This window comes from Cannabis sativa, chromosome 2, assembly GCF_029168945.1.
Source record: "Cannabis sativa cultivar Pink pepper isolate KNU-18-1 chromosome 2, ASM2916894v1, whole genome shotgun sequence".
Lineage (NCBI taxonomy): Eukaryota > Viridiplantae > Streptophyta > Magnoliopsida > Rosales > Cannabaceae > Cannabis > Cannabis sativa.
The window spans coordinates 43,826,848-43,854,338 of record NC_083602.1 but is presented as its reverse complement, the minus strand read 5'-3'; the positions used below and the strand labels follow the sequence as shown (position 1 = coordinate 43,854,338).

At 33.5% G+C, this 27,491-nt stretch overlaps 1 protein-coding gene across 4 annotated transcripts; it reads left to right on the top strand.

Annotated features, from left to right (window-relative positions):
- Positions 1–27,491, top strand: LOC133028975 (uncharacterized). Of its 4 annotated transcripts, none has more exons than XM_061110539.1 (3): positions 1–382; positions 17,749–17,811; positions 27,065–27,491. In XM_061110539.1, the coding sequence occupies exons 1-3, from the start codon at positions 109–111 to the stop codon at positions 27,169–27,171; spliced, it is 444 nt and encodes a 147-aa protein (XP_060966522.1). In that variant the 5' UTR covers positions 1–108; the 3' UTR covers positions 27,172–27,491. The 4 variants fall into 4 exon arrangements, with proteins under 4 accessions (XP_060966522.1, XP_060966523.1, XP_060966524.1 ...); XM_061110540.1 differs by lacking the exon at positions 27,065–27,491 and adding an exon at positions 18,359–18,780 and having other exon boundaries at positions 2–382; XM_061110541.1 differs by lacking the exon at positions 27,065–27,491 and adding an exon at positions 18,362–18,780 and having other exon boundaries at positions 3–382.

Sequence of the window (27,491 nt, the reverse complement as noted above, 5' to 3'; positions counted from 1 at the left end):
GTACAAAACCTTTTTTTTTTTTTTTTCCAAATCTAATAAAGTACTGTAGTGCTATATCGTTTAATTTTGAGGTGTGTGGTGTCTACTGAGTACTGACTCGTCCCAAAAATGAACATTTGCTCTCACCATAGCTTATGGCTAAAGCCAGCTTCTTTCTCTTCTTATGGCCCATTATTCTGGGAGAAGAAAGACCATCCTCCTTCTTCTTCTTCTTCTTCTTATTTTTCTCTTTCTTGTGGTTATGTTGTTTGTTCAGTAGACAAAAATGAGTCCCAACAACACTTTGAGGTTGACCAAGATAAGGCCAGGGATGCCCTTAAACAGCTCGACCAACAGCTGCAATCCATCTCCCAAAAACAACTTCGGTCTCCTAAAATCAAAGGTAACTAATAAGAATTATTAAGTTTTTATGTAAATGTATTAATATATACATATAATTGGTTACGTAAAACTTTTTATTAATAAAGTAAATTTAGGCAATTGTATTATATGCTGATATATTACTAAAAAAATCAGAATCAACAAGATAGAGAAATTATACCGTTTATAAAAATAAGAATGAAAATCCTATAGTACTTTCAACTAAAATACAAATTCAAAGTAGCAAAATTACGATAAAGAATTCAACTGCTATATACCACCATCATAATTTGCATTTGATTATAAAAACACTAAGCATTTAGAACTTTTAGAACTTTTATTGAGGTGATATGGACATGAAAATTGATCTAAATTAATATCGTGAATATTTAATTAAGTGAAAAGTTTAGTAAGTTTTAAAAATTTGACATAGTTTTCATTTGGGTGAGATTGAAGACCCATATATACTTAAATATTTGTGGTTTTGCTCTCTTACTTATTATTGTCCTATTATGAGTAGTGATTGAATTAATGTGGGACTAATGTTTATACAAAAATTGATTACATCAATTCAATCTCAAAATACATAAAACTAAACTTAGAGAAAAGAAGAATCATGAGATTTAAATTTGTTGTAAAAGAAATTGGTATGTTTTAAATTTATAACTCAATCAAACTAAGATTCTTTAGTATTAGTTTTTATAACTAGGTGTTAGGACATTTTTGTCCTTTGTCTGTTACAGTACTGTTGTAATAACTGTTTTAACAGTTTTTCTGTTAAGTTAGTTTTAACTAACTCTCTCTTTGTAACTCCTCATTTCATTCTACTATAAATAAAGCTTCTCTTCCTCTGTTTGAGGTCGAGCTTGATTCTTTTCATTACTTCTATTTTCTTTCTTCTGTTTCTCTCTAAACAAATCTCAACATGGTATCATCGATGGAAAATGATCCTGGCCACCCTGCCCAAAACACCACCCCACCTCGTCGTCATCATCAAGCTCCTGACAACCCACCACAACAATTTCAGATTCCCAATAATCTGCTTCCGCTCAACATTCGACTTGATCGCACGAATTATGCTTACTGGCGATCCCTGGTTCTTCCCTCGATTCGTGCACATGGTCTTGAAGGTATTCTTCTTGGCACAATGCCACGGCCACCTGCGATTCATCCCGTCACCCGAAATCCCAATCCTGAATATGACCATTGGGGAAGATGCGATGCTCTAATCATGTCTTGGCTCATGAATTCTCTGTCTGAAGCCATGATTGGTCATGTTCTCCATTGTCAGTCTGCATCTCAACTATGGAACACCTTCTCTGCTCTGTTTACTACACAGTCCAAAGCCAAAGAGCTTCAACTCCGATTTGCAATTCAAACCACCAAGAAAGGCTTCCTCAACATTGACGAGTATATTCTCAAAATGAAAAATCTTGCTGAATCTTTAGCAGCTGCTGGACATCGCCTTTCGGATCAAGAACTCGCCATGTACATTCTTGGTGGTGTTGGCCCTGAATATGAAACTCTTGTTGTTTTTCTCACAGCTCGTGCTGAAGCTCTCACTCTGGAAGAAGTCCAGTATATGTTACAGAACCAGGAAATGCGAATCGAACAACATCAACACCCTACTTTGGATCTTCCCCAAGCAAATCTTGCTCATGTTAATGGCAGAGGACACACCAATAGACGGGGTTCTGCATCATCCCGTGGCAACTACAATGGTCGTGGTCAACCAACTGGGCGTGGAAACTCCACTGGCCCCTCTCGTGGTGCTGCAACTGGTCGTGGACGGGGCAACAAACCAGTTTGCCAAATCTGTGGCAAGATTGGCCATCTTGCATACAAGTGTTATCACAGATATGATCCCGAACCTGCAAATAATACATCAAATCCAGGTTCGAACAACAACAATCCTCAAGCTCTGATTTCTGAGTCCACCAACTCAACATATAACAATGGGTGGTATGTTGATAGTGGAGCTACGCATCATATGACCTCAGATTCTCAGCAGCTTTCAAACACAACCGACTACAAAGGCAAAGCCAAAATCACAGTCGGTAATGGCTCTTCTATTCCTATTTCAAAAATTGGTTCTACTTCAGTTTGCACAAATGTCTCTAATAAATCTTTAGCTTTAAATGATATTCTTTATGCCCCTGCTATAACTAAGAACTTGCTTAGTATTTCAAAAATCACTACAGATAATAACATAATCTTGCTTTTTGATTCTCATTCATGTCTCATCAAGGATAAGATTTCGGGCCAAGTACTTCTTCGGGGTACTCTTAAAGGAGGACTATACAATCTTGATCTTTCAAAGGCTTTGCCTATGTCAACCACATCACAAAATTCTCTTATGGCACTAGGCGCTTTTACTTGCACCAAAGACTCACCTACTGCTACTTTTGAATCTCAACTTTGGCATTGGAGACTCGGGCATCCCTCTCATAAATTCCTAAGAACAGCTGTAAATAGGTTCAGTTCTAAAATCAAATGTAATGATCTTTCTTTTTGTGAAGCTTGTCATGTTGGCAAACTTCATAGTATGTCATTTTCTAGTTTTGTACCTAAAACAACTGCTGTATTTCAATTAGTACATTCGGATGTATGGGGACCTGCATTTTATACTTCAATGGAAGGCTTCAAATATTACATAAGTTTCATTGATAATTATTCCAAATATACTTGGATTTTTCCTATGACACTTAAATCCGATGTTACTCCTATTTTCAAGCAGTTCAATGCCTATGTTGAGAGAAGTTTTCAAACAAAAATCAGAGCTTTACAGACTGACTGGGGAGGTGAATTCAGACCTCTTAAACCCTTGCTACAACAGTTAGGTATTGAGTTTAGGCACCCCTGTCCACATACACACCACCAGCAAGGGCGTGCAGAGAGAAAGCATCAGCATGTTGTTGACATTGGGCTCACTCTTCTTGCACAGGCTGATATGCCATTGAGTTTTTGGTGGGAGGCTTTTGTCGCTGCAATTTACACAATAAACAGGCTGCCCTCACCTGTCATACATCTCAAAACATCCTATGAGGTACTGTTTCATCACAAACCCGATTATGCCTTTCTAAAAGCTTTTGGGTGTGCTTGTTATCCCTTGTTAAGGTCCTATCAAAGTCATAAACTATCTTTTCGAACTACTCAATGCTTATTTCTTGGATACAGTACCATGCACAAGGGATATAGGTGTTTGCATCCATCTGGCCGTGTCTATATTGCCAGAACAGTCAAGTTCAATGAGCAAACATTCCCCTACAAGACTCTATTTCCCACACCAGCAACCTCCCAAGTCCTAAATCTCTCATCTCAGCAGCCCTCTTACCCTATCCCTCAATCTGTGCTCCCTACCACAACAACTCCCACCACACTCTCACCATTACAAAATAACTCTCCTATGTTCCAACCCTCTCCAGCAGAACCTTCATCTATCCCAATGACAAACCCCACTATCACTCAAACACAGCCCAACATCACCACCACGGTTTCTCCTAGGGGTGAGCAACGGTCGGTTTGGTCGGTTTTTTACACACAAAAAATCCAAAATTCGATTTTTAGTTTTTATGGTTCTAATCCGAAAACCGACCGACCATTATAAAAATAGACCGTTTTAATCCACAGTTTGGTCGGTTTAAACCGACCAAACCGAACTTCATTTTTTTTTTTTTTTAAAAAAAAAGAAGTTTTAAAATTTTTTATAATTATTTGAAAACTAAAAAATTAAAGTATTGTATCAAATATCATATAATTTAAAAATAAAACTTTCTTAGTTAAATAAATAATGTAAAATAAATTTTTTTAAATTTGTTCAAATTATTTGTGCTACTAATATGGTAATGAGTTATATTAAAAAACTAGTATTAATTTATGAATGTGTGTATATAATATGTAAATGCATCAAATTATAATAAAATAAAATAATGAATAATTGAGACTTTAAATAAAAAAGATATAAGTAAACTTAGATTAATAAAATTATAAATTAAATATGTACAAAAATAATATATATTACATATAATATATATATATGTTCGGTCGGTTCTCGGTTTAATCGGTCGGTTTGCGATTGACACTAAAACCGACCATATTAAAGCGGTTTTAACCGAAGGCAATTTTTTCGGTGTCGGTTTTTCGGTGTTCGGACGGTCGGTTTACTCGGTTTGGTCGGTTTCTTAGATTTTTTGCTCACCCCTAGTTTCTCCTTCCCCACAACATGATCATGAACCCCCACCAACAATTACTCCCTTACCATCTACTGGACTACAAATCACTGCCCCATGTACCATTCCCCAAAATACTCACTCGATGATGACATGGTCTAAAAATGGCATAACCAAACCCAAAGCCTTCACAGCCATTTCCAAAGTATCCCTTGAACCAACTACCCTAAAGGCTGCTTTACAAGATCCCTTATGGTTCAATGCCATGCAAAATGAAATTTATGCCTTGGTCATAAATAAAACATGGGTGCTGGTGCCTTATTCTCCAGAAATGAAAGTTGTAACAAATAAGTGGGTGCACCGGATTAAGTATAACTCAGATGGTTTCGTGGATAGATTGAAGTCACGGCTTGTTGCTTGAGGTTTTCAGCAAACTCCAGGGTTAGATTATTTTGAAACATACAGCCCAGTCATTAAACCATCTACCATTCGGGTAATTTTTACACTTGCTGCCTGCAATAATTGGATAATTCAACAGGTTGACATAAATAACGCCTTCTTAAATGGCGAGCTTCATGAATGTGTCTATATGACCCAACCACCCGGTTTCAAAAGTGTCGATTATCTTGATCACGTATGCAAACTTAACAAGGCCATATACGGCCTCAAACAGGCACCTCGGGCCTGGTTTAACAAGCTCAAAACACACTTAATTCAGTTGGGATTTCAGAACTCCAAGGCTGACACGTCTCTATTTTTTACAAGACGACACAACAAGCTCTTACTTCTGCTTGTATATGTTGATGACATTCTCATCACAGGCGAAGATACAAGTTTCATCAACAAAGTCATTACTGACTTGAATGCACAGTTTGCTTTAAAGAACTTGGGTCCTGTTAGTTACTTTCTCGGGTTCGAAGTCACTCGAAACTCAACAGGGATATATCTCACTCAATCCAAATAGATAAGAGACTTGCTTAGTTCCACCAATATGACTGATGCCACTCCTACTTCTACTCCCATGGTTCATGGTACCAAGCTGTCTATAACAAGTGGAACTCCTCTCTCTGATCCATCTTTATACAGAAGCGTTATTGGAGCTTTACAGTATCTAACCATGTCCAGACCAGATATTTCATTTGCCGTCAACAAGTTATCTCAATTTCTAAAAGCTCCAACATCTGAACACTGGCTTGCTTGCAAACGAATTCTTCGTTACTTAGCAGGAACCTGTGATCTTGGCCTTCACTTCAAGCCCTCTGCCAAGCTTCAACTTGTTGCATACTCTGATGCTGATTGGGCCAGCTCATTTGATGATCGAAAATCCACCTATGGATATTGTGTGTTCCTTGGAAACAATCTCATTCACTGGTGTTCTCGCAAGCAAACTGTGGTTGCTCGCTCTAGTACCGAATCCAAGTATAGAGCCATTGCTCTTGCTACTACAGAGCTCATTTGGTTACAGTCTTTGTTTACTGAAATTGGCTTGATTAATCTACCGTCCCCTGTTCTCTGGTGTGATAATCTTGGGGCCACTTGTCTTGCATCCAATTCGGTGTTCCACGCTCGTACGAAACATATAGAAGTTGATCTTCATTTTATTAGAGATTGGGTGCTTGCTAAACAACTTGACATACGACACATTTCAGCAAAACACCAGATGGCAGATCTTCTTACAAAGCCTCTGCCCATATCACAGTTCGAAAATTTCAGATCCAAGTTAACACTTAGGAGTCCCAGTGTAACTTGAGGGGGGTGTTAGGACATTTTTGTCCTTTGTCTGTTACAGTACTGTTGTAATAACTGTTTTAACAGTTTTTCTGTTAAGTTAGTTTTAACTAACTCTCTCTTTGTAACTCCTCATTTCATTCTACTATAAATAAAGCTTCTCTTCCTCTGTTTGAGGTCGAGCTTGATTCTTTTCATTACTTCTATTTTCTTGCTTCTGTTTCTCTCTAAACAAATCTCAACACTAGGGAATGAATTTGTGCTTCACGCAATCTTTAATAATTATTATTTTTCAAGTTAATTAATTTTTATCTAAGTGATATGTAAAATATATTATATTATTTTTAATATATAATAGTTAAGATATATAAATTTTACTAATATTAATTTTTTAATAATTAATCTATTTTTGACATAATGTCCATTAATTCTATCAATATATAGTCATAAAGGAGATATCACCTCAGGTAATGTAATAAAATAATTAACTTATTACGATATGGATATGTATTATGTCGGTTGTTTTTATAAAATAGTTAATGTTATGTTTCCGTCATTTAATATTTTTGAAAAAATATAAATTTTATCAAATAAGTTATTATTTTATGTTATTCTTGTAAATGTATAATTATATTTTTTTATATGCTTGACCGGTATTATATGTCAAAATATACACATGTATATATTATTTTTGATGAAAAATATACATAAATATATACTTAGATTCAAAACAATGAAACAAAATATTTAAAAGATACGTATTTCAGATCTTTTTGTAGTATTTTAATTTATTGTTTTAATATTATAAAATGTATGTAATTACTACATTATCAATACTTTTATTGTTGAGTTGTTTTTTTTTTCCTTAAAATATATAACATACAAGACAACTTGGTATAGAAATACTAATTATAACTATAAGTATATTTTTTTTCTTTCTTAAATGCCAACATAGTTGATGACATTTAATTTTATTTGTTATATATTCTTTTATAATTAAAAAATGAAAATAACTACAAATTAGATAATATAAATTGTTATAAATAGAATAAAGTTTAACTTATTTTAGATGTTAATCATAGTCAAACTATATAATAGTCTATATCTAAATAATTATTATATTATCTAAATTTTATTTTCTTACACTTTTTTTCAATTAAAATTAAGATAATTATTTGATTACTATATGGATTATTTTAGAATTATTTGATATTAGTGCATGTTGTAGTTAATAAATACATTGTCAAATGATATTCAAAATCAATAAGTAATATTAAGAGTATGCTATTATAATAATAATAATAATAATAATAATAATAATAATAATAATAATAATTGTGGGAAAATTACAACTAAATAGCAGAGTTAAATCAACTAAAACTTAATCAATAAATAATTAGCTATAGCAGGATTAACAATCCATAAACAATAAATGGAGTTATAAATAGGGACTAATAGAGTATTATTATAACTAGAAACGATTAAAGCAACAAGACAATAAAAAAAAACTCAAGATATATACTTGATCAAGTCATATAGATTGATGTAATCTATGACTCTACTTTAATTTTGGAGCACCGCCAAATCTTTTTTAGTGCTTCAGCAAAAATAGGTTACAACTACAATCGAAATTGATTTCCTGCTAGATTTTCTCACAATATTTATCTTTCACACTCTTACCTAAGAATGTTCTTCATCTATAAAAGGTTCTTTATACAAAATCCAAACCCAATCTCTCACTTTTCTCTCTACCTCTCAGTCTCTCTCTCAAGATCACCTCTCGAAACTCGTTTGGTCTCATTCTTTCCAAAGTAATAAGTGTTAGTGGTATTAATAGGTCCATGATATAGATCCTAAAGTCGGTGGTTGGAAGTGCTAAGTTGTTATGTTAGTTATGACTTAACAAACTTAACAAACTCCATGTCACAGTATCTCCACATCAGCATGAGATAAAGTGCTTTCGAATGAGATGTACGCATCCTAGAAGAAATACCAACACATACGTTGAAGAGACTTCTCGGATCGGAAAGGAAATAGCTAGAGTTGATTATCCAAAACTCCTTTCCCCGGAGGAACAACTAGCCATTTGGACTAGAACTCTTTTCTAAAGGAAGACTAGCTTTTCTAAAGACTCCTTCCAAGTCGACACGATAGACATATGAGAATGTCCTTTCGAATGACATCTATCATTCCACAAGACTTCTTATAGATGGTCAAGTTAGACTTTTGGAAATGCCATTTTGAAAGACATCTAACTTTTCATAACCGGAACAGTTTTTGGAGATCTTTTTATTTATAGGAACTATACTACAAGTTCCACCTAGTTTCTTCAAATTAAAATATTGACGGTGATGAAGAAAGAACGCAGCCATTATTGTTGGTGCTCCAAATATCTCAGTATACTAACTTCAGAGATTTATCAAGTTCAAGCAATGCTTGAACTTTTTTACTATTAAGACCTTAGTCCCAATATCTGTAGGATTATCTTCTGATCTGACCTTCTTTAATTCAACCAATCGCTCATATCTCTATAATCCAGTAGAGTTTTATGTCTATATGTTTGCTCTTTTCATGATAAATCGAATTCTTACAAAGATTGATGGATGACTAGCTATCCAAGTACAAATTTACTCCACCTTTTATTTGTTTGAATTCAAACATAATTCCCCAAAGCCATAACACTTTCTTGAATACTTCCGTAGTAGCCATAAATTTAGCTTCCATTGTGGAAAATGTAACCAATGACTGTATTGGGCCTTCCAATGTATACAGTTCTTGTTTGTCATGAAAGCATAGGAAGTGGTTATTTTCTCATATCTCTATTCAAAGCATAGTCAGCGTCCACGAACCCTTTCAAATCTAGCTCTCCTTTTTCTTTTTCATAGGCCAGACCATAATCCCAAGTGCCCATTAAGTACCTTAATAACCATTTGAGGGTCTTCCAATGTTTATGCCCATATAAGTTATGAATTGGCTTAGGATACTTAGAGCATGCGCTATGTCTAGTGTGGTGCTCACCACCACATACAGTAAGCATCCTAAAACCAATGCATATGGTACATCTTATATTTTCTCTTTCTCTTTCACACTGTTTAGACACTACTCCTTCGACAAAATAAATTTTCTGCCTAACATAACGAATGTACTCTTTGCATCTTTGATGTTGAACTTCTGAATAAGTTTCTTGATGTACCCAAAATACTTTAAGTTGATTGTCCCTTCCTTCTTGTTCCTTAAAACCTTAACACCAAGTATCTTTTTAACTACTCCAAGTTCCTTCATCTCAAATTCTCTCTTAAGCTAGGCTTAGATAGTTTTGATCGTGGATTTTTCTTTGCTCATGATGAGTATATCATCCACATAGAGTAATAAAAACACAATTATAGATTGCTCCAGATTCTTGAAATATAAATAGTGATCATATGTGGATCATTTGACCCTCATTTGTTCCATATAAGTATTAAATTATTTATTCCATTGTCTTGATGACTATTTCAAACCATATGAGGACTTGTTGAGCTTACATACTAATTCAAATCATTTCTCTTCCACTGGAAACCCAGGTGGCTGCTTCATGTAGATCTCTTCATCCAAGAATCCATTTAGAAAGGAAGTCTTAACATCAATTTTTTCAACTTCAAACTCCATTTGAGCTGCCGAAGACAACATCAATCTTATCATCTTGTACTTTACCATAGGTTAGAAGATTTTAGTGTAGTTTATTCCTTCCACCTAAGTAAACCCTTAGCCACCAACTTGGCTTTGAACCGCACTAGTTCATTCTCATTAATTCCCTCTTTCGGCTTTAGAATCCATTTGTATTCCATGATCTTTTTATTCTGTGGCTTCTGTACAACTACCTAAGTATTTTTCTTCTAAAGTGAGTCCATCTCCTCATCCATGGCCTGGAGCCATTACGACTTGTTTCCACTTGAAATTGCCTCTTTGTAGCCTTTGGGCTCTTCAAATTCAATTTGTTATACTACTGCAAGTGCAAACTCAATCAAGTCTACCTCAGCAAACCTTTCCAAAGGGTGAATCTCTCTTTTAGTTCTATCACGCACCAACTGATAACCTTCCAAACCATCTTGTTCAAATCCTTCTGGAACCTATGTTTTGTCTTCATTTTCTTCCAGCTTAGCATCAGCTACTGTGTGTGCACTTTGTTCCGGTTCCAAAATCGTTTCTAGTTGTGAACTCTCTTCTAGATGTTTCGTTCCGTATTCCATTTCCATGTGTGCAGTGTTCTTATTTCCTATTTTCCTGCATCACACGGAGACTACTACCTTTTCCAAATCTCAAGTGACGTTATTCCAACTCATTGAAAACAATATTTCTAGCAATCACAACCTTTTATCTACCCTTCTTAAAAATGCAAATTCTATGCCCCTTCGTACTTAAGCCATAACCTAGGAAAGTTCCCTTAACTAATCTGGGTTCCAATTTGTTAATTGATTTGTGTACATAAGTTGTACACCTAAAGGTTCTTAGATGCGTTCGGTTTGAGTTCTGTTTTACCATATTTCATAAGGGGTTTTTAAGCCTATAACTCTGTTTGGGCTTCTATTTACAAGGTAGGTTATAGTAGCTAGAGTTCCCCCCCCCCCCCAAATGGTTTCCCTAATTCAAAATAGAACAGTAGACATCTCACTTTGTTCAACAGGGTTCGGTTCATCCTTTTAGCAACATCATTTTGCTCCGGGATCTTCACTACAGTTGTATGCCTAGTGATTATAACTTCCTGACACAACTTGTCAAACTCAAAATTAAGAAACTCCAATCCATTATTCGCTCTAAGGTTCTTCACTTTATGATCTATTTTGTTTTCCACCTGAGTTTTAAGAATTTTAAAGTGTTCCAGACACTCATCCTTAGTTGTCACAAAATAGGTCCAAACACGCCTACTATAAGCATCTATAGAAAGAAAATATTACTTATCGGAGTGAGTACGCACTTTGTATGGCCCCCAAAGATCAACATACACATATTCAAGTATCTTCTTAGTTCTATGCCTTACTGGAGTGAATTTCCACTAATGTTATTTCCCTAAAACACAAGCTGCATAAAATGTTAAGGCACAAAAATTTAAATTTTCATTTATACCTTGTTTGTGCTGTTCTTTAAGGCCTTCTTCACTGATATGCCCATGTTTGTGAAGCCACAACTGCATATCTAATTGTAGCCCTTTCACCAAACTCGCTTCACCGACTGGAATAGTTTCTCCTTGGAGAACAAATAAACAATTGATCTTCTTACCTATCATAATTATCAGTAAAGTTTTGGTGATCCTTAAGCTTCCGTGCATGGACTTGTTTCCATAATCTTCATCTTCAAGCACACCCAGGGTTATGAGATTTCATCTTAACTCTGGAATGTGCCTTATGTTCGTCAGCACCTTTGTTCCACCATCATACTTTTTGATGGTAACCTTTCTAGTTCCAATGACCCTGCATGAATGATAATTTCCTATTAGAACTTTACCTCTATGAATTGATTTATAATAAAAAAAAAATGATTCTTGACTCATACACATGTCATACGTGCATCTAGAGCCAAGAATCCACTCCCTATTTATTAAAGATTCCAATATGGATAACAATTCTCCATCCGTTGAGCAGTCGTCACTATCTTCTGTGACTGGAGCTAAATCCTTTTGGTGGTGATGATGCCGATTTTGCTTCCTATCTCCATTGTGAGATTTGATGAAACCTTGTTGCTCCTTGTACTTCTTGTAAAATCATTGCAAGTGTTTGGACCTTCCACAAAAATAACACTTTCCAGTTTCCTTCTCCCTAAACTTCGATCTTGATTGAGAGTGATGGTGTTTACTCTTTAAACTTACTTTCTTGGGTGATCTCCCTCCTACCAAATACAATTCTTCTTTCTTGGATTCTGTTTTCAATTGTAATTCAAAATCCTTTGATTTAAGTGGGATAAGAACATTCTCCAATACAATCACATCTCTGCCATATTTGATGGCAGCTTTGACTTCTTGATACATGATTGAAAGTGATCTTAACAAAATGATGGTCTTGCTTTCTTCATCAACCTGATGATTTATATTAGCCAATTCTACAATAATCTCATAAAACCCGCCGATATTATCATCTAAAGAGAGAGAGAGAAGAAATCATTCTAAAATCATATAACCTTTCTAGCAAATTAATCTTGCTAGCAATTGATGGCTTCATATAGAGTTTTTCAAGCTTGTTTCAAATTCCTTTAGCCGTCTTTTCTGCAACAATCTTTCTTCTCGCACTGTTCGACAGATTTATGATCGTGTAATAAGCCATCTCCTCCATCTCTTCTTTCTCGTCTGGTTTCTTTTCATCCAATAATTTCTCATCTTCAAGAAATTTGGAGACTTTTTGGTGCACTAAGATTCCTTTTAAACTTTCTCTTTATAGCGCAAAGTCCCCTTTTCCATCGAACTTTTCAATTTGAATCTCACCATTGACAGCATTACTTGTTTCTTCAAAGAATTACAGCAGAAAGAATCTTGATTCTACGTTCTTGATCGAATACCAAGCTCTAATTTGTTGGAAAATTACAACTAAAGTGCAAAATCAAATCAAATAAAATTTAATCAAGAAACAGTTAGCTATGATAGGATTAATTATCCATAAACAGTAAATGAAGATAAAAATAGGGATGAATAGGGATAAAAATAGGGATGAATAGCAATTGATGGCTTCATATAGAGTTTTTCAAGCTTGTTTCAAATTCCTTTAGCCGTCTTTTCTGCAACAATCTTTCTTCTCGCACTGTTCGACAGATTTATGATCGTGTAATAAGCCATCTCCTCCATCTCTTCTTTCTCGTCTGGTTTCTTTTCATCCAATAATTTCTCATCTTCAAGAAATTTGGAGACTTTTTGGTGCACTAAGATTCCTTTTAAACTTTCTCTTTATAGCGCAAAGTCCCCTTTTCCATCGAACTTTTTCAATTTGAATCTCACCATTGACAGCTTCACTTGTTTCTTCAAAGAATTACAGCAGAAAGAATCTTGATTCTACGTTCTTGATCGAATACCAAGCTCTAATTTGTTGGAAAATTACAACTAAAGTGCAAAATCAAATCAAATAAAATTTAATCAAGAAACAGTTAGCTATGATAGGATTAATTATCCATAAACAGTAAATGAAGATAAAAATAGGGATGAATAGAGTATTAAAACCAAAAACGATTAAAGTAACAAGACAATAAAACACAACACCAAGATATATACTGATTCAAGTCCTATAGATTAATGTGATCTATAGTTCTACTCCAATTCTAGAATCCCACCAAATCTTCTTTATTGATTGAGCAAGAATAGGGTACAACTACATTCGAGATTGATTCTTTGTTGGATTCTCTCACATTGTTTATCTCTCACACTCTTACTCAAGAATCTTCCTCATCTACCGAAGATTCTTCATACAATACTTAAACCAAATCTCTCTCTTTTCTCTGTACCTCTCACTCTACCTCTAAATCTTTCTCTCTAAAAATTACCTCTCAAAACTCGTCTGATCTCATTCTTTCTGAAAAGATAAGTGTTGGTAGTATTTAAGGTCCACTTCCCGGATAGGAAAGGCAATAACTGGAGTTGACTATCCAGAACACTCTTGTAGGAGGAATAGCTAGCCATCCAAAACTCCTTTTTGGAGGAAGACTAGCTTTCTTGAAAACTCCTTCCAGGTGGACACGATAGACATTTAGGAATGCCCTTCCGGATGGTCAAGTTAGACTTTCGGGAATGCCCTTCCGAAGGACATCTAACTTTTCATGACTAGAACAACTTTTAGAGATCTTTTTATTTTGAGGACCTATACTACAACAATAACAACAAGATCAATAATAATAATAGTAATAATAAATGGTGCTCAGAGTGATAAAAATAAAAAGATTTCGTTGATCCATTAATGGATAATTAATAATATTTTTTTCTCATGGGTTTTTATTTTTTGATAAAAATATAAAACTCTCACATAATAATAAAAATAAATTAAAAAGTAAATAGAATATAAATTCACATCCTAAATAATTTCCTTTGTATATTTACATGGTATACATATACATATAGAATATATATATATAAGGATAAATATATTTTTACATTAATTAAAAAAAATAAGAAGAATGCCAACAATTTTCACTTTTATAAAATTAATGTACATGATTTTTTTATTAATAAAATTAATATAAATAAACTACTTCTTCTTTTGTCTATTTTTGGGACCAACAGTGATGTACTCACAAATTAATAAAAAAAGAATGAAAAAAAATAATAAAAAGAGATGCTACCTACACTTTTTGATGCTTTCACTAAACTAAACAAAATGATATGTATATTGATCTAACTACATAGTATATTAATATGTACATATTTATTTACATTGTATATAATTTTTAGAAAAGAAATAAAAAGGCAAAACAAAACATAAGTAAAGAAGCATATTAAAATTTGACAAAATGTAACAAAAACAACAAAGGGTAACTTATAAAACTTTAAAGAGAAAAAAAATTAATATATCTTAGCAAACATATGACCTTATTCTGGACTAAAATATTGATTCTAATTTCTCCGACTAATTTCTCAAATCTTCAAGATTAAAATATTATTGATCAACTATTATGTCACCATATCCACTTGTAATAGTGCAAGTTAATTTTTCATGTCACTATTAATGCTCTCATTACTTTGTAGGAATCAAGGTTTTATAAATGATATTGCATTTGAATATGATGAGCCTTGTTAGATCTGTAATTTTAAAATCTATTTCATATATATATATATAAGTTGATTGCTTAATCCTTCTCGTGAAACTTATTTTACATGTGTAAGGTGATTGCCTAAATAAGGAGTGTTACCGTTAACTTCCTGTTACAATCTCTTAGTCAACCTCCATGCCCAAAAACACATGTCGGAATATTTTTTTTCAAATTTTTTTTTACGGGGGTGTTCGTTATGCTTACAACATCATCCCTATAAATTTTTAAAAAATTTCAAATAGGTTACAGTGTTGAAAATACGTTTGATGTTTTTTAAACACGAGTGGTAAACTGGAATATCAGAAACTCTGTTTTAGGTACTGTAAACTATTCGAAATTTTTCAAAAATCTACAGGAATGATACTGTAACTATAACAAATACTGCTATAAAAAAAATTTGAAAAAAAATATTCGGCATGTGATTTTGGACGTAAAGGTTGACTAAAAGGTTGTAATAGGAGGTTGTAATTAGCATTTCTCTTGCCTAAATATAATATATATATATATATATGAGAATGCATACAAAAAATAAGTATATTCAACAATAATAATTAAAAATTAAGAATACATACCTTATAAATCATAATCATACCAGTAGCTTAGCTTCCTTCCCAATCCCATATAATAATTTTCTAAAGACCTTCAGGTTCTAAAATAAATATGATGGTACATATAAGATAGTCTCTCTTTTTTTTTTTTTTTTTATCTTTTTCATATATCTTACATTGAATAATAGTAGAATATATATATTCATAGTATGGTAAGAATGTTTGGGAGTTTTTTGATTATAAAATGTCTCACAAATGAGCTACACAATATGATATATTCAAAAATACTAATAGAAAATAGAAAATACATACCTCATTAATCATAATCATACTAATAGTTTGACATACTTCTTATGATAATGTTTTTTATAAAAATAATTCAAATTCTAAAATATATATTGTTCTGGTATATATACGATAGTTTTTAGGTATTTTTCATGTCTTTGAGCAATAGTAAGATATACATATATATATGGTATGTCAAAAATGATAAAGAGTCTTGGTGATGATGAATAGCCTCATAAATAAATAAATAAAAATACAAATAAATTTTTTTTAATGGTAGAATATAAATAATTAATACATATATTATAAATATAATGTTGTAATTATCATATTAATACTTTTTATTTTAAAATACTATAAGTCATTCATTATTAATTTCTTTTTAAATTTTAATTAGTACGTTTTAATTTAATATTAGTATAGAAAATGATTAAAAAAAATCTAAAACCAACACAAAATAGAAAAAAAAAATAATATTATCTTTATAGAAAGCCATCTCAACTCTCCTAATACTTTTCTTGAGATATATATATATATACTAAAAAATTAAGCTGCACTTCACGCGATATTGTCTAATTTTCATAATTTTTTTATGTATATATTATACTTATATTGAGTGATATAATTTAAAATATAATATTTTGATGTGTGTTATTATAGACAAGGTCAGAGTATTAAAATTATAAATGTGATTTCTTATTTTTAAAATATATAGAAAGATGGTGATTTTGTGACAAATATCAAAGATCGTAAAATTAACAAAAAATTACATGTGTTTTTATAATAAAAGAAATGATCATGAATTTAATACATGGTCTTGTGACTGATGTTGTAGTTATTTTTAAATGACTATTCAGGCTTTCTTTACTTAATAAAAATATACAGTTTGACTAGTTTTTATTAAAATTTTTATATTTTATTTTGTAGTGTCGTTAGAATATTCTTTCCACAAAAGTGAATGTAGTATAGTTATAATTCAGGCTTTCTTTACTTAATTTATGATTAGTTTTTTTATTATTTTAAAAATTCAGTATTATTAATATTTTTACTAAATAAGTTAAATAATATTATAATTCATGATTATTGACTTTTTTTTTTAATTATTTTTAAATACAAATAGAATAATCTTTTAATTCCTATGTTATCACCTTTTTTTCTTATACCTCATTTAATTATTATTAGATATTATTGTTAAATTACTATAAATAAGTTTGATTACATATTATTAATTTAAATATATTTAGATTTTATTCTATTATTAGGTATACTTTATTGTTATATGGAATTTTTTTAAGTATATCAAACATCACATAAAAGATAAAATGAATAAAAGATTTGGAAAAAATAAAATACAGAAATCATGCCTCAAGTTTATTGGCTTATAAAAATATAGATATATTAGATAAATATATAAATTTGTTTTGATAACTCCAAATCAATTAATAAAAAATTTTAAGTAATTGAGCAAGACCATGTTATCAATTACCCATATATTTTAACAAATCAAAGTGAGTATATGAATACCTTATTTATATAGTTAGAAGTATACTAATCATGTAGTTTTTTATCCATGTTAGATTTTCAGAAGAAAAAAAAAACTTAATAAAAAATTATATTTCTCAACATCTACAAATAGATAAAATAAACTAAATTTATGAAAATTCTAATAAAATATATGCAATCATTGATAAATCTCCATGTATTGAAACTATTATCATAGACCTAACTAAATGAGAAAAATAGAATAAAAAGTTAACTAAATTAGAAAAAAGAGAGTAGAAGATTAGAAGAAATCGTTCATACAAATTTCTATCTGGCCTCTAATATTTCCAAGAATATATATATGTTTTTGTATACATGATATAGTTAGTGGAATAATTATAAACTATAATGCTTTGCAGCCTCTGATGTGAAGCTTACAACAAGAGAAGAATATGATCAAGATAGCGAAGTTGAAGTAGTGAGTGAGTTTTCAAGCTCATTTCTTACATATACAGCCGGTCTTCTCATTCTTCTCACCATTTTATATAATATCTTCTTTATTACTGTTATAAAACCATCCATAAATGGACCAGAACAATCTCCAATCACAACTATAGAAAGAGATATTCTTAAGTACTAATTTTCTTCATCTAGTACTTCTTAAATTAAGTATGTAACTATTGGAAAATACTAGACAAAAAAGAAGGAAGTTTTGACTGTATTATATAGATGTATATTTGCTAATTAAAATGTTGACACAAATATAAATATACAATAATTAATGAGTTTGATCAGTTAAAGATTAAAAGGAACTTTTGTCGAAAATATGATACTGTTGGAAAATCTTTCACCAAGATCTTAATTTACTATTTATGTGTGTTGTTTTATAACTAATCTAACATCCTTATATGGAAATTACTAAAACAGTGAATTAAGCACATAAGAGTTATAAAAAAACTTTGCATTGGTTGCAGCGTAACATTATGACTCATTCTGTTCAGATCTCTAACTCTTGACTCTTGTCTGTAGCAGAGTATACTCAAGATCTGAACTTGAATCTCATCCTCCTTCGATTGTGTTCATCAAATTCTTCCATAAAGGCATGAGTATCAACTTGAATAGTGTGGGATGATACTCAAATCACCTTTAAACAATATTGTGAGAGTGAATTAGATAGTGAATTTCAAAGTTACGAAGAAAAGAGAAGAGAGTTGTCTAATCTTGACCTCGCTTTTAGCCAACGACAGTCAGTCAATTAAAAAGCGATTACGAATGTAATTAAGACAGAGCAAAAATTAGTAAACAATAAAGAACACAGGATTTTTTAAAGAGGTTTGGTCCCTTTAGTTTGGTAATAGCCTACTCCTCTTAGATTGTATTGACTTGAGAATAAAAAACACAGTGTTTCCTCTCTCAAAGCTCTCACAATGAAATCTCGAAGTATTCTATCTTTGATCTCTCTCTAAAGCGATTATTTCGACCCCTTTTACAATGAGAATAAATCACTATTTATAGGGCTAAATGCATGAGGAAAGGTTTCCCTTTTGCTTACAATATCTATAATTTGTAAGAACATACATTACATATTTAGAATACATAAAATGGTGGATTGATACAGCTTGCGTATCTTTCTAGTATGATCTCATGATTGTAGGAATTGCTTTTGTGCTTGAGCTTCACGATATCAACCTTGAAGTAATTAAGTCTTGATACACGACTCGGATCACTCTTTGCTCAGGTCATCTACCCTTGCCCTACTCGGTCAAGCAGGCTTTATGCTTGCAGATGTACTCGAAGTCTATTTGGAACATTTCTCCAGTCAAGTGTAAAGAATAACTGACACGTGTCACTAGTACATATTGCCATGTCATAGTGCAAAAAATGGGATAAAATTTGCCTCCTAAGTCTACACAGGACTTCCAAAGTTGGGAGTAGACTTCACTCGGTTTGAATTCGTGTTTGAACGGGTGGCACGTGTTCGATATGCCTGTTGGTGATCGGATGTGATTCTGACCAAAGGTCTCTTCAATATTCGGCTCATAAACACTAAGTGATTTGTACCTCGAACCTTTCCAAAAATTTGCACGCTTTTGATGGTTGCTCTTCTTTAGGTACTTGATTACTTAATTTCCCAACGTTTACTTTTGGGGGGAAATCGAGGCGTTTAAATTTCAAAATGATTACAACTCATCACTAATTTTCTTACAAATAGGGCAAAAAGTCCTAATAAACCACTTTTAGCATTTTTCTTACTTTGACGATTTCAGAGCAAGAACACCTTTTTCTCTCAAATACTTTAAAGAATTTCCAGAAGGTAGTGGCCAAAAATCATCTTCATAAACATAATATTCCATTGTCACGAGCTCTTTGACTTGAGGAATGCAAGAATGCTCTTGCTGAATTTTTTCAAAAACTGGGCAATTTCGCTGTGAAAATGCTACAGCATTATGAGCAACAACAAATGTTGACAAACTTGGAATGATTGCTTTCTCATCTTTTCTTTCACTACTGTGGAATGATTGCTTCCTCATCTTTTAATGACATTTTTACTTTCTTCTTCCTCCCTTGAATTTTCCATATCACTACCCAAAGTTTCATAGGAATTATCACACAACTCATTGACCAAAAGCTCAAATTGATTCTCCAATTTCTCCAAGGATGAAGCTTGGCTTTGAATTAAGGCATCATTTTTAGCCATGAACTCCATCATCAACACTTCAAGTGAGCTTGGTTGAATTATTTGATGAGGATCTTCTTCTATGTTGAACTCTTGTAAATCTTCTAAAATCTCATCATTTGGTGCTTGAGTGTAAGTGTCAAAATTTGGCTCCAAATTATTGTAGTTGTCCTCCCAAACATGGTCTTTGTTTGGACAATTACAACACCACTCATTGTACTCTGTCATGTCTTCCAACATCCAATAAGCTTCATCGATTGATAGTTGGTAGAAATTGGTGGTACCAACTCCTCTTTCTACCCATTCTCGTGTGCTTGGATTCAACCCATTGAGGAAAACCTCTAATTGACACTTTTTTGACAACCCATGATATGGAAACCTCATTAGAAATGCCTTGTATCTCCACCATGCTTCATACAAGGGCTCCAAATAATGTTGAACAAATTCATAAGGACTTATAGATGAGACATCTCAAGACCTTGCAAAAGAAACCAAAACAACACAAACAAAGCGTAAAATAGAACATGAAAATAAAACAGCAAATGAAAACAAAAAAAAAAACTAAATTGATAGTAACTAAGTTCCACAAATAAAATTTCACAAAATCAATCCCCGGCAACGGCGTCAAAAACTTGTTGTGCTAAAATTAGATATACGCAAGTGTACGCAATCGTAACAAGTAATAAAGTGATAAATAGAGTATCATCTCCACAGGGATTGAAAATTAGAAATTAATTTATAAAAATAATTTCTCACAAATTGGTTTAAACAAAAATAAAATAAAGTGTTGAGAATATTTAAAAATTAACAAACACAAACTTTGAGAAAAAAAAACAAGCTAGAACTATTAAATTGGCCTAAAAATGCAAAGTTGATATAATGGTGCAAATGAGTATTGTTGTAAATTGATGATGTCAACTAGGAATTTAAAATGTCATAATCCTTTTTCCAAAGTATTTATGGTTTGATTCTCTAATTAATTAACATATTTCTATGCCAAATTAATTTTAAGAATACCAATTTAAGTACAATTCCTTCAAGACATACAAGGTAAATAACATATTCCTATGCCATTTACAAACCACATTTTTCCAAAGTGATATTCATGCATCATTCAAGCAATTCCACTAACCCTATTTTTTCCAAAATCAAGATTAGCTACTACTTACTAATGGTGATCAAACAAAAGTAAGCAATTGCACAATAAACACTCTTGAATGAACAAAACCAATTCACTAAACATATAGCAATAAAATACCAAATCACAATTTAAGTCAACAAAATAATTCTAGCAAAAAAAAAAAATAGCTCATAATTAATTGTGTCAAAATTACAAAGTTCCAAATAACAGAAGGATGAAAAGAAAAACCCATATTGGAGTTGTCACAATACTCCAAGCTTTCTTTGCCAAAATCCTCTTCTTCTTCCTCTTAATTTTTGCCAATCTTCAAAATAAAAATACTAAACTAAAACCCTAAATAATACTCACATAAACTCTCTCTTTTTTTTTTCTTTTTCTTTTTCTTGATTTTTTTCTTTGCTGTCGGCGTCCTTGGAGCAGCACCAAAACCCAGCCGCCTCCAATATTGTTTCACGCCCTCTCCTTCTCTTTTTTATATCAAATATGACATCTTGCCCTTAATTTTCTTTCCAAAGTCTAGCTTGTGGCCCATTAATCATTCAGCCCATTTCTTTTGCTTTCCTTTCATATATTACTCCATACTCAATAATGGCTAAGATAATTGGGCCTTACCATACTCAATGGACAACTACATAGTTGAGACAAATAAATCATTAGAAAACTAAATAAAATAAATTCAAAAATTAAGAAATTTAACTAAAACTAAACAAATTATACTAAATTAATATTTATGTAAAATTAAATAAAATTAAGTAAAAATTATTATAATAAGCTAAAAATATTTGAGAACAAAATTAATTTCATACACAAAAAGAGCTAAATAACTCTATTTTCATAGAGTTATCAATTAATGAAGTCGATGCAAGTTCTCCACTTACCATTTGGTTTAGGCACCAAAATAATGTTGGATACCCAACTGGGTAGAAAGCTTCCCTAATGAAGTTGTTCTCTTGTAGTCTTTCAACTTCTTCCTTAAGAGCTTTGGAGTACTCATTGTTAAGGAGCCTGCGTTTCAATTGTATAGGCCAAAAATTTACTTTGTCTATATTGAGGGCATGAAAGATGACTTGGGGGTCGATCCCAATCATGTCCTCATGCGACCAAGAAAAAATGTCTTGATGTCTCCTAAGGCAAGCCATGAGCATCTCACTCAAGACCTCCATGAGGTTTGTTACAATCTGAATAACCTTGGTTGGGTGCATTGTGTTAAGGGGAATTTCTCTAAGTTCCTTGATCAGACCAACTCTAGAGTCGATTTCCCCAAAATGAAGGTCAATGTCGTCCCCATCTTGGGTGCACCTTCAAGTGGCTTTAGGTGTCGTCTCTGTCTTCTCCATAGTTTAAATTTTGAAGGTCTTCATTGTCTCTCTGGTATCCATGGGAGAGGTCTTGTTCATCCCCTGGTGTCGAAGCAGCAGAAGAGGTCTTCTTAGTGAGAGATAATGAAGCATTATAGCACTCATGGGCAGTTCCTTGATTGGCAAAGAGAAAATCGATACCAGCTGTCATTTGGAAGTTGACGGACAAGTGGTATATTGATGAGATAACTTGAAGGTCATATAGGGCTGGCCTTTCGAGCATCACATTATATGAAGACTTCACATCCACCACTATGAACGTGACCATGAAGGTGGTCTACCTTGCGGTAGTGCTGATTGTGAGTGGTAGTCTGATTTTATCACATGGGGCAATACCAGCTCCGTTGAAACCATACATTAGCTATTTGCACGACTATAGGTCTTCAAGTGAAAAACCCATCCAGGTTAAGGTTTGTTTGAATAAGATGTTTGAGGATGCTCTGTCATCAATCATTACCCTTGACACCATCATGTTGGCTATCTACACCTCAACAACCAAGGGATTGTTGTAAGGGTAGTTGACATGATAGGAGTCCATACATAATATTGAAGAGTAGCATGTTTCTGTCTGATGAGAAATTTAATCTCATCCTGCAACTGATTACACTCATTTGTATTATGACCGCAATTATTGTGATAGCAACAGAATTTTTTCATGTCCATCTTCCTTAACTCTTTGAAGGGAAGGGATTTTTGGTACATCACTGTTGATTGTGTGGTCGTATAGATCTCCTCTCTTAGGGCCAAGAGGATGGAGTAGGTAGTGAAATGAGGCTCATACTCTCGAAAGGGCCTACCCCCAGTTTTAGCTTTCTTTCCACTAGGGGAGTTGCCTTGTTTTCCACCATTATTGGCTCTTTTCCCTTTGTTTGAACCTCCTTTCTTCCCATTACCCTGCGCCTCAGTGTTAGGGGATGGGGAGTCTAATGACTTCTTCTTATCGCCTTTTAAGCCCTTAGCTCGGGTGACCACTTCTTCCTAATTGATAAAGTCATCCATTCTAACAAGAAAGTCATTTATGGTGTGAACTGCCTTAAGATAGTGGTCGGACCACAGAGGGCCCATCTCCTAGAGCTCGACTACAAGTGTCATTAACCTTGTGTTCTCACTAAGCCTTTTTATCTTAGCGGCTACCTCTAAGAACTGTTGTATATACTCCTTGAGGAGGTCATCTTCTTTTTGCTTGATGTCTACCAAATCATTGGATTTGATTTAGCATTGTCAAGAAGGAGCAAATTGGTTGCCAAAAGCATCCACTAGATCTTTCCATGAGTCGATCAATCCAGGGGAAGCTTGAGGTGCAACCGCTGAGCTAGGCCTGTCAGCGTGGCAGGGAAGATTCTACATCTGATTCTCCCTGTAAATTAGTATGCACTTTAAAGTATTAGATGTGAGATAGTAGATCTTCCTTCCTGGTGTATTGATTCCAGGAAGGGTTCTTGAACTTTGGAGGATTGGTAGAGCTTTAAATCTGATTAGAGAGTGGTGTCTGTCACTCTCTGTTGAGTTCTAACTTTGACAACTTCGGGGTCATGATTCCCTTCACTAGAGTTGTTAGGTAGTCTAACTCTACCATGTTGACACCATGGATGGTGGTTTGCATCCCAGCTAGAGCTTTTATTACCCGATTAGGGTCTCCTCTTAAAGCTCCCGCTTCTACCAACTATTTTCTACTTAAAGTGTACTGTTGGTCTTTTGGTCTTCCAAATCGGCCATGGACTCCAGTTGACTTGGATCTTGTCATTGTCTCCTGACCATCGGCTCGTGAAAGAAACATCGGTGATGTTTCTAGAAAGAATTTTGGGTCATCTTGGGATGAAGCGCTACCAGAGCGTTCATCTGGGTGTTGTAGTGGCTACTTCCCGCAAAGTAGTCTTCAGCTTGATCACAAGTACAAAGAGAATTGAACTGGTTGCTCAAGTTTAACTCCTCTCCATGTAGTCGAGGGAAGTACTCATACTGCTAGCCATCGAGGCCACAGGCAAAGTGATGGCACAACTCAACTCTTTCATCTCGGGAGTACTCTCGAGTATGAAGCGGCTCGTTGGTCCTTACTTGTCAGATCTCATAGCCTCTAGTTCTGAAGTAAAGTCTTCGATTACTCCCTTCATTTTGAGTAGCAAGTCCCTTTCCTTTGGTAGTGTCTCGGAGTCTGGTGTTATGAGAGCATTAAAAAGGACTCAGTGGAGGAGTCCTGTTGGCTCTCTCAATGTTCTGAGGTCGCTCCACATCAGGTGGAGGGCCTATTGGTTGGCATCCACGAGTTTGAGTCCTTTCAGACTCTTACTCAAAGTTTTCTTCCCTTTGGGGAGCCTCAACGCCTGGTGTTTGCTTAGTACTTCCAGGGTTACCAAGCATGTTAGTTGTGTTTCGTGCATTGAGGGTTTCCCCTTGAGTACTAGTTCCCATGTGACTATTTGGTCGATGGGGGATCTCTCTTACCAACTCGAAAAGACCTCTTCGAGGGGTGGTTCCGTGACTAAAGTGAAGGCTTCTCTAATCCGTTGAGAAAGGTTAGCTCTTTATTGTTCCCACTCAACCTGTTAGCTTTCAATGTTTCGCTAGTTCCCCATGAACCACTGTTAAAACAGCTCGTATCAATTGTCAAGGGAGTCTTGTAGCTATTTTCGTAGGTTATCCACAGTTTGACTGAGTTGTTCAACTCGGGATCGACCTCCTAAGAGTCTTCCAACTTCACATGTGGCTCCCCAGGTGGAATCTGTTGGAATTATTTTACCATGATCTAGATTTACTACCAAGTATGTTTATTAACATCCTAATATGAATTCTAAAACAATGAAATTAAACACATATAAAGTTTAAGAAAACCTTACATTGGGTACAGCAGAATATTATGACTCATTCCAATCAGATCTCTAGCCCTTGATTCCTTTCTGTAGCAGAGCATAATCAAGATCTCAATCTGGATCTTCTTTCTCTCCTTCTTGTTGGTGCTGATTTTTCATAGTCTTACATACTATGATTGAGGTACCACTTGATGTGTGTTGGCACTACTCATCACTCAAAGGAATTTCGAAAAACAGAGAAGAAAAAGAGAGAGAGTGGCTGCTTCAGAGTGTTTGAGAAAATAATCAGTAAAGTGTCTATCAAACTTGAAACCTTTACCTTCTATTTATAGAATACCACATAGGATTAAGGTTGAATTACTTGGCATTAAGAAATAAAAAATAAATGAGAAAAGGAAGCAAAGGTGGCTGGCCATATATTTTAGGAAACAAGCCTTCCACTTTTCCAACTTTCCTATTTCATCATTTCTAGTTTCCCATTTTCTCAAAAATTGCCAATTTTCTCATTCAACCACATAAATCTCAAATCTAATTATTTAATAACTATAATTAATTATTAAGTAATATATTGTCATTTATTTTATTTATTAATAAAAACTAATCAAAGTTTCCCAATTAATAAATATACCATTTAAACTCTCTATTTACTGTTTTACCCTTGCTTAGTGAAAATTTATAAAGTAGACATAGTCTAACTTTTAGAATTATAAATGATTAATTAAAATCAATTAACTAAGTCTTACAAGCAGTATGGTCTCAACTAGTATGGGGACCATGGGTCTATATAACCGAGCTTCCAATAAGTTGAACCGAATTTACCATGTAAATTCCCTAACTTATTAATTCCTTATTGAATCCACACTTAGAACTTGGAATTGCACTCTCAGTCATATAGAACGCTCTATATGTTCCATGATATAGACACGTCATTAGTTATCCATTGTTATAACCCTAATGTGATCAATGACCATCTAATAGATGATCTACATTGAAAAGGCACTAAGTTACCGTTACACCTTCTATGTATTTTATCCTTAAAACACTTAGCTCCGTATAAATGATATTTCAGCAAAGTGAAATGAGATCTCCACCATTTATCTCTGTTTAGCCAAGCTTGAAGGATATCATCGTTTCACTTCTAAGTTCCTATAGAAGTTATAGATTCCATATTTATGGTAGCGCTCCCACTCAATTATACTATCATGTTCCCAAAATGTACGTATCACCTTGACCCAAAAGTAGGCTTAACTAACAAATCAAAGAACATGTATAGTACTCTTGAGATCGAACCTAACCATATCAGGATTAAGGTCATTTGATCTAGGATCAACAGGTGATATTGAATTGAATAGATATTACGGTAAGTTTTAATATATCTAATCAAAGTTCAATATCGGTCCCTTCCGATGTATACTCCATACTTCCGATACTGGTAAACTTTGCCAATGTCCTGGAAAGGACATAACACTTTTCCAAGGTGTAAGAATACCTATCGCTGATTATACCATGTCAGTCTAAATCCAGTGTTCTGACAAATCAGGGAATAAACTTTCGAACATATAATTAAGATTATATTCCACTGTGTTGACAACACTATAATCTTTAACAAATTCATATGTTTTGGACTTAAAAAGAATTCATACATTATATATATAATCATGAAATAAATCATGTGAACCATGCAACATAAAATGTTATTTCTGGTCTTTATTAATAAGTAAATCTGATTATATTGAAATGGGTTTTATTTAGGGCACAAAACCCAACAGAATCTACTCGTCAGTTCCAGTACCAAGAGGATTTGGCGGCCTTGGGGGATGAGTTGTGGAGCTGGTTATAGGCCTCCTCCTAGCACCTGAGTTGTATGAGTAGTCCCAATTCCAACTTCAGTAACTGGTGTACCCCGAGTTTGCTGGCCAGTTAATGTGGATCTTCTTTCAACACTTGAGGAGCGCATTGCAACCATCTTGTAAGTGACTTTCTTGAGTTTTGGCTCTCAATGAAAGTACCAAAATATTGACTAGGAAATTTGGACACAGACTCCTAAGCCACACTCGCTCTCTAGATTGGTGAGAATGAGAGATATGTTAGGTATAAATAGCTAGACACATCAATTTATAGTAGTTCACTTCCTGTATCGCAAGAGTAATATAGCTACGTCTACTTTGAGTTTTTATTC

What these genes read in the sequence shown, in the direction of transcription:
- LOC133028975 (XM_061110538.1), top strand. Translation starts at nt 109, where the DNA reads ATGAACATTTGCTCTCACCATAGCTTATGGCTAAAGCCAGCTTCTTTC. An exon ending in TCGGTCTCCTAAAATCAAAG is followed by an intron (nt 383 to 17,748) that starts GTAACTAATAAG and finishes AATGCTTTGCAG; the next exon opens with CCTCTGATGTGAAGCTTACA.